The sequence below is a fragment of the Papaver somniferum genome, chromosome 7 (assembly GCF_003573695.1).
Source record: "Papaver somniferum cultivar HN1 chromosome 7, ASM357369v1, whole genome shotgun sequence".
Taxonomy (NCBI): domain Eukaryota; kingdom Viridiplantae; phylum Streptophyta; class Magnoliopsida; order Ranunculales; family Papaveraceae; genus Papaver; species Papaver somniferum.
Window position 1 is genome coordinate 2,760,231 of NC_039364.1, and position 8,773 is coordinate 2,769,003.

Sequence of the window (8,773 nt, forward strand, 5' to 3'; positions counted from 1 at the left end):
AGACAACTTATTATTTATTCCTAGACAAGCCAAGCTAAATAGTACAATGGCTTATTATTTCCTTCAAATCTTGATTAGTTTATTCACACAAAATAGTTTGTTATGTTACTTTCCTTTCAATAACCAAAAATTAATTTGGCATAATTTATTATCTGAAATTTATTTTGTGATGACATCTATTAAGCAATGACATCTACATTCCTCAACCAATGGTTAGACCTGTAGTTACTTCCTCAATAAGGTCGATAGGTTTTCGGTAAATCCTTCTAAGAAGGCTTATGTGTTTTGCCAGCAAGGTTAAAATTCATTAACAGAAAATAGAAAGAACAATAAATAGACGCACATAATAGGTTTACTTCAAGTAAGAAGTAAGCACGATTTTCATCCATGCATTTTTTCTTAGATGTAGCTTGGCTTCTGCATTTTTGCTTGTGGATCAAATTTTTCTCGACTTGTCTTCTTATTTATTAGCATTCTAGATAAATTATATGTCATGAAGATAGCATTTGTAACTTATCGCATGTTTCTTTCTTTACCGGTTAAAATAAATAAATATGTCTACTGTTTTCTTTTCTATTATCTGGCTATCCCAGACCTGTATTTGCATTGACAAGTAGAATTACCTTTGAAAAAACTATGATATTGATGTAACCTGCTTATGACAACTCTAACAGCAGGACTCCAGCCCCTTAAAGCTTACTGAAACAGGGGAGAAGGTAACAAACCCCGAAAGTAACAACATCACACATTGGACGGAAGCTCTCAATATCAGCGGCAAAAGCTTCATCAGACTGTGACAACACTAAAAAAATTTGTAATGTCGTGCCATCATTGGAAAATCTAATTTTTACAATTTCATTACGGCTCCTTAAATAGGATCCGACGCTGGCTCGAGGAAGAGCGTCAACTAGCAACACGAAAAGGATATTTATGATTGAAATTTTATTTTAAATGAAATTTTTTTGAGTTTAATTTAATTACTTTTTGCAGATTTTCTTGAAATGAGTTTTCACCATTTGGTGTTGATCATTGACTTTGACCATTGGCCAAGTGTTGACTTTGTTCGTTGACTGCTACCCCAGAAAAAAGAATTATGGAATGAACAGAACGGCAGGTGGATCCTGGATGCGTGTTATACTAGTGTTTGTAACCGGAGGTGACCATTAAAGCACAAATCTTACGTTGTAAGGCAAATAGTACTAAACATGAATTAAATCTTTTGATTTCGTATGAGACCCCTTATTACCAGCTAACCGAGCTAGTTTACAAAGACTTTTCCTAAATATTATATATGCTTACAATTAATAAAATTATAAATATTACAAAAATAAATGTAATCCCCTTCAGCACATCCCTTGCATCTGCATTGAAAACCAGTTTAAGGTATTGAATAACTCCAACTGGGCACTTCCTCCGTGCAGTAGCTATATTATATATCAAAATCCACATGAAATAACTGACCGCGAAGGCGGACCACACGAAGAAGAATATTACGATTGTAGCACCAAAATGAAATTCTTTAAGGAAACCCGGCCTCAGGTCAGAGAGGACAATTAAATAACCAGTGGTAATACATCCGATTGAAATGCACATCAACATAGCAAGAAGCCGAACTTGAGCACGACTGGTATCATTCACCAACCCACATATGACCATGACGATTATGGACAGAGATATTAGAAAAGCAATTATGTTGCAGTCCATGTAAGTCATGTAGTGATCTGGGTACTTACTAGCTAATATAGGGGTTCCAGCGTAATGCATGAGGTAGAAAGGTGAAGCATCAGTACCATTGAGGTCGGAATAATTACTCAAACGCTCGTCATCTTTTATAATCACGTCCGAGGAATATGGAACCCTTCCACTTGGTAACTCATTAATAACAAGATGCAGGAAACTGCCTTCTTCGATAGTAGTTTCATTAATATATTTGTGAAATGAGTAATTATAGATGGCACCAAAATAATCAGCAAAGACAATAGGGTTGGTACCAAATTCAACCTTATAGTCATCTTGCCAAGCACCCCCTGGTGGATTCATAGCACCTTGAAAAGCGATTCCTGCTATCAGCGTTGCTACTACCATTAGCGCATTCACCCTCTCTATCATCCATTTCCGGTCCTCTTTTTTCGGTAATTTTGTCTTGTTATGCTTCTTAGTGTTTCCACAGCTACCGGAGACCTCAAATTCTAGATCGTTCCTTTCGGACTGTGATAACATATCTAAGGCTTTGTCACTGTTATTGTTCAAGGCGTTTATCTCAACTTTTATATGTTTATTGCCAACTAAGTATCCCATAATCTGCAAAATTTAAGTAATAATTGTAATATCCAAAAATTTTCTGAACTTTAGATGGATCACTAATGGAGATGTATAAATACCTCCACGTTCCTCGTTTCTGCAGCGATGTGTAAGATTGTGTTGCCGCCATCGTCCCGAGAGTTGACAGACATAACATTCCTGTTTGTAGCTTCTGCACCTAATCGAGGAAAAAAGAATGGCTGTGCACCTATCTGGTATTCAACCAAAAACTTTAGCGCCTCAAAACTGCTGTTTTTAAGACAATAGTGCAGTACGGTCTCATTTTTATCAGTCCTTAAGTGAACAGCTTCTGGTCTTCCTTCGATTAACACCTTCAGTATGCTAACCTCATTTTTCATTGCTGCTAGATGCATAGGTGTTCTTCCATCTTGATCTTGGATTGTGCAAACATCCATGTTCGCCTTTACCAACAGCTTCACCATCTCAGTTTCTCCTGCTGCTGAAGCCAAGTGAAGAGGAGTAAGTCCTTGGGAGTCTCTTACTGTTGTGAGATTTCTGTTCATATCCAATACTGCTTTCGCAAATTTGATATGACCAAGCATAGCTGCTATGTGTAAAGGAGTTCTAAGGAAACTTGTTAATACTGCATCTTCAAAACGAAGGCGACGATCTTGATTAAAGATTCTTTTAAGGGACTTAACATCACCTTTCATTGATACATCATAAAGCTTCTCCATGCTCCTAATTTTTCTAAGCTGAACCCACCTTTTCTGCAATAGTAGTAGGTTCTTTTACTGAACTTGTACCATTAGGAGGTATGTAATTATTCATATGCTTTGAGACTATTTAACAGGAAGTGCAAGTTCTGGGTCATCGCCAAGTCTTTGCATAGGTATCGCTTTGCTTCTGCAGTTTAACTTCTATCTCTTTGTGGATCATATTTTTCTTGACTTGTCTCATGTACTACTCTTTTTCTTACAATAATTGAATCATTCAGCAATATCCTTCACAATTAGTACTAGATAGCATGTGGTTGTTATCGAAGTCAATTAGTAAGTAAACGCTGAGTGGTGTGTGATAACATTTTAGCGACTCACTTGTATCTGCAAGTTCCCATCATGCATATAAGAAGGGGACCATTAATTATTGCTAGGCTTTTAGACTTGGAATTTTCGTCCACATGACTAGTCTTATTTTATTTTATTAATTTGATAAGAAGAGAGCTTTCACTCTCAGAGGAAACTAATTTTATTCATTCTTCTGGGTTTTTAATCTTATATTTTCTTTGTGTTAAAAATGTGTATAGATCTAATTTCCGGAGGCAAGAGCAAGAAAACAAAGAGAGCAGCCCCTAAATCAGATGATATCTAAGGGCCCTGTTTTTCAGCCCAACTGTTGATGTAAAAAAAAAAAAACCTTCTTTGTCTTTGCACAGAAAAACCTCGGGAATTAAATATATGTGAGTCTGGTTAAGTTAGGTAACATATGACCATTAGAAAAAAAAAGATTAAACAGTTTTAACAATGTCAGTACTAACAATAGATCAATTTTTTTGGAAAAAGAAAGCAGGAATACCATCTGGCCCAGCGATAAAATTAGGAAACATACCAAATACAGTATTATGGATTTCATTAATAGAAGGAAATATCATGAGTTAAAACATTTCAGCGTCAGTTATAACAGAAGGGACAAGATTTATAATGTCATAATTAATAACAAGAACAGAAATACTAAGTAAAGTTTCAAAATGAATATTTAAATAATTTGCAATTTCATCTTTCTTTTTATCCACCTATTGTTGTTGTCATAGAGACTAACTATATTGTTTCTCCTTTGACGTTTAACCGCATTCTGGTGAAAGAAATGAGTTTTCTTATTCCCTAATTGAATAAGATTTTCATTTCCCTTAACCTTCCACATCCCCTCTTCATAATCATGGACTATTTTCATTCAACCTAATATTATGATTAGATAAGAGATTTTACAAAGTGTGCTCTAGATAGGACTACTTGGTATGATTATTACCAAATTCATTTTTATTCCATTTCCCAACATCTATCCTAAATGTTCTAAGTTTATTAGCTAGAACATATACATGAGATCCCTGAAAACTAGTGTCCCAGAAGGATTTGATTATTTCTCTACAAGAAGTTTATTCTTAAAAGAAGCCAAAGTATTTAAAAAGCCTATAATCTTTGTGAACAGAGATTAGGAGAAGCGGAGAATGGTTAGATATTATTGGGTGTAAATGCTTAACACAGACATTAGGAAAATGAGTGAGCCAGGACCAAAAGATCTAACCTATATAAAAACACAGACATTAGGTTTTTATCTGTAATACATCATTAAGACTAGAATTTTAAATATTTATAAATGTTCGGTTTACAAAATTTGGTGCCATGTGATGCATTAATTCTCAAGATCAAAAACTTCACAATACAAATTCAATGCCATTCCACTTTATATCCCATATTTACAACTCCTATTTCAAATGACCCCGTCGTTGCTACAAACCTGAATTATGGATGTTGAAGATAAAACCTTCAAAAAAAAATAGTTGAAAATTTCTTTACTGAATGGATCGAGAAGTCAACGGTAAAAAGGAAGAAAATTATTAAGAAGAAGGGTTTTTGCTTAAATATTTTCAGATCTAAATAATTTATTCTACCAAATTATCTTTGTCTATATTATCAGTGTATCGTTAAACCCGATATATCGGTTTGTACCAGCCAATATGAGATTTTTTATCGTTCACTCCTTGTGTCACCGATGTTTTAGATATCGTAAAGGTTTTTTCGAAACCCATAATATCGACCGATACAACCGATGTCGACTACCTTGGGTCGAACCAACTAAACGGGAATCTAAGAAACCTAAATCATGCAATCATATGTTATTGAAATCAGTGTTAAATTTCCTAATTTCAGCTCCATTGGAAACCTTTCCTCCTCTCTTTTCATCAGAATAAAGGATGACATCGGGATCTCCTAGCATAATCCAAGGGTGTATCATATTCTGGCCCATATGATGGACCATTTTCCAAAAGTTGGCTTTCCTATAGTCTTTATAAAGACTCCATACATACAAGTAAGAACCCAATTCGATTTAGTTTTTTCATCCCATACATGGAAATTTATTTGGTTATCATCCTGATATGAAATAGTTAGTTTAACAGAGTTATCCCAAGCAACCACAAGACCACCAGCAATACCAACTAGAGCTTGACAAGCAACATTATAAAATATGGATTTGTTTAGGATATTTTTGACATAGTCATTCGTGTTTTTTGTTTCAGATAGAAAAACAATGTTAGGCTCATGAGCATTTAAAAGCTTCCCGAGTTGTTGTCTAGTAGTTTTGGTTCTTGGTCCCTGCCAATTTCAAAATAAAATACTAATGAATTTTCAGAAATAAAAAATTATTTGGTAAGCAAAGTTTGGAAAAAGTATAATTTTAGCATAAAATTTAAAATTCAGGGACACCTGCAATGTGGATATTTGATCAGGATGTAACCAAACATAAGAAAATAATAGGGTGTTTGAAAAAGCCTGGGTAGCTCCCTTAATTTTCCTCACGGAAGGAGATTCTGAGATATTCCTTTTCTGAGCATTAGCCATTGCACACTCGGACTTAGCAGCAAAAGATTTCCGAGCTCTAGGGCTTTTGGTTAATTTTGATTTTCCCATCTTGTCAGGATTCTAGCCGCCATTGAAATCAGCTAGCTGAATGGGGAACTGGTTCAATTCCTTAGGAGAAGTGGAATTAAGTTCTAAGGAGTTTTACTTCTACACTAAAGAGGTGCTCCACTGTATACTCATGTCCATGCGTGTATACCATGCACCAAGTCCATCTTCTATTTGTTATTATTTTTGGCGAATTTTTCTTTAAGAAATTAATTCCAAAAATATTTTCTTAAGAGTTTTATTTGTGGGAAATTCCTTTTAGGAGTTTAACTTGTTTTTGAAGAAAACAAAAACCTAACTTGATTTGCAAGTATCTCATCTTATAAATATGACTCGAAATTCTGTTTTCAAAACACACAAGCAGCGACTATATCTAGGTCTACTTTTTTTTTTCTTCTTCTTATATTTTGTGCGGCGTTTTACTTCCATCACTGTTGCTGAGTTCAAGAGTGGGTAACTTGCGTCGTGCTAACTCAAGTTATATCGGGCAGTCTTATCCTGGACACATTTTCGCATGTTGGGGTTTAGCATTACTTCAGAGTATACCTGCGAACTAATGTGTTAAGGACAGCTTGTTGAACCTGTGATTCTGCCCTCATCAATTTGTTCGTGGTAGAGTTGTTTGATACGGTTCCTTATATTTATTGTTTGATACATCTGACGTTTCTTTTATTGTTACAAGATTCCAACAATGAAAACCAAAATCCGTATCAAATCCAAAAAGAAAATCACCGTTGTTTAAAGATCTTAAGGCCACAAAATTTCTAACCAACCCAAAATACTTTTTCAGGTCAATGGTGAAAAGCTTATTCCAATAAGATTTTTTCACTCTGTTGTCGTCCTTCAACTCCCACACCTCAACACCACTATTAGGATAAACAACCACATATGCAAAGAGACCCTCCCAATGCACACAGACTTGTTCTGAACTCTGCATGACATGACAAGTCGGGCCATGACATCTCTTGGAATATCTCTTTCTCGAAATCAAAATAAAGGATAACTCTACGATATGTTTCATCATCAGCTTTACGTATTGCTTCATAGTGAAAAACTCCATTAACGGGCACCTGAGCTGCACCAGGCGGGCGGTAAACATTATAAGGAATGGTGTCGAGTGGTATCCATATATGTGATCCTAGGGTATAGCGGTAAACTTCAGACTGCCGAATTCGAGACTCTAATTGACGGCGCCTTTGATAAGTATTACCACATTGAAATTCCTAGTCTTATAATCATAACCAAACCCACCTTCAATGCAATAGTCTTCGGAGAAATCTTCGGTTGTAAATGGTGGCCTTGGTGGTGCTTCAGGTAAATCTATATACTCATTTGTGGATGGGTTCCAAAGGAAAAGGTTAGATATGTCGACAGGTTTCATGCAAATCAAACCATTACAATGTCCAAGAAAGCCAAGCGAAAGACTATAATTATGGTTTGCCACAAATGGGAGATTTTTATTAACACAACTAGTACATGTAGGTGATAATGGATCATAATCTATGGTGTAGACTTCATCCTGAAAAGTTTTAGGATTCCATGAATGATGAAGCATAAGACTTAATCTGTTTATCTCAGTAGCGTGATCTAAGTGCATTTGAACAAACTTACTTTCATTCAATAACTTGTACCAAGTCTTGTTTACACACCGGAATCGCCCAATTGTCTTGACGGGTGACCTAACACATATATCCAACATGATTTCATCCGGGAGGTTCACCATCGCTGAAATTACAAGAAATATCCTTTATTTTCAAGTACTAGTTGTTTCTTTGATAATCAATAATTAAAGCAACCCCTGATTCAAGCAGAAAAAAATTTGGAGAGAAGCAGCGCAAAAACAAAGACAATAAAAATAAAAGTGAAAATTAGAGATTGGAAGAGTTTGTTCATACCAGAAAAAGTCGAGGTCGATCGGATGAATCTGAAAAGCGATACAAAACTAAGGTTTCATTCTGTTTAGACTTTTTTTTTGGGGGGGGGGGGGGGCGGGAGGGGGGGGGGGGGGCTTTGTCATCTAAATAAATTAAGAGACACGATCGATCATAAACAATAGAACGTGCTTTGCATGATTTTTCCAACATAACAACTGTCATTATTCCAGCTGATGAAGCAGGCAAGGGCCGATGAGTATTTTTCCATTGGAAAGACTGTCAAATTAGTCGATTAATATATGTAGCCTCTGTTGGTCCGAGTCAAGTGAGAAGTAAGCACGATTTTAATCCATGCATATGGGGCATCATCACCAATACTTTGCATTGATATGTCTTGGCTTCTGCATTTTTGCTTGTGAATCATATATTTTCTGACTTGCAGCATATATGTACTCTTCTCATTTTCGCAATATCGATCTTTCACAATATTATGTCAATTTCTACTTTGCTAAAGGAAGTGTCAAAACAGAATCATACGTACCAGATCAATTACAAGAAAAGATTAATACTTGTTACTAAGTTGATAGAAACTTCAGTCGTACAATCTCGAGTTAATCAAACTCTCTAAATCCCAAATTTTAGGACAAGTATGTACCACTCAATCAAAAGGACAACAACAAACAATGACCCAAAAAGAAGCTAAATAATCCTAGCTAATACATGAGCTTTTTGCAGTCAGGTTCACCACAAGAGCACCGCATATGCTTAAATATCTTTCCATGTTTGTGCACCACAATATTAGCCCTAGAGCCATAGTCATAAGATAACTCTTGTAAAAAACATGAAATGGATTTTGATAAGTAACATAACAATGATAAATGTTAAAATAAGTTGTTGAACACTGGTAAACATTCTACAGACAAAGCAAGCATATTACGTGATGAGGAGTTATAT

The 8,773-nt window shown here is 35.5% G+C and overlaps 2 protein-coding genes across 3 annotated transcripts; both read right to left on the reverse strand.

Annotated features, from left to right (window-relative positions):
* Positions 1–1,177: 1,177 nt before the first annotated feature.
* Positions 1,178–3,201, reverse strand: LOC113294509 (ankyrin repeat-containing protein BDA1-like). Of its 2 annotated transcripts, XM_026542905.1 has the most exons (3): positions 2,382–3,201; positions 1,734–2,301; positions 1,467–1,624 (listed from the first exon to the last, which is right to left on the reverse strand). In XM_026542905.1, the coding sequence occupies exons 1-3, from the start codon at positions 2,997–2,999 to the stop codon at positions 1,593–1,595; spliced, it is 1,218 nt and encodes a 405-aa protein (XP_026398690.1). In that variant the 5' UTR covers positions 3,000–3,201; the 3' UTR covers positions 1,467–1,592. The 2 variants fall into 2 exon arrangements, with proteins under 2 accessions (XP_026398689.1, XP_026398690.1); XM_026542904.1 differs by having other exon boundaries at positions 1,178–2,301; positions 2,382–3,196.
* A 2,069-nt stretch (positions 3,202–5,270) lies between these two features.
* LOC113293897 (putative F-box/kelch-repeat protein At3g17540) lies at positions 5,271–7,668 on the reverse strand. Its single transcript, XM_026542341.1, has 3 exons — positions 7,156–7,668; positions 6,715–6,876; positions 5,271–5,633 (listed from the first exon to the last, which is right to left on the reverse strand). Exons 1-3 carry the CDS (start codon positions 7,666–7,668, stop codon positions 5,271–5,273), a joined length of 1,038 nt encoding a protein of 345 aa, XP_026398126.1.
* Between the last annotated feature and the right edge of the window lie 1,105 nt (positions 7,669–8,773).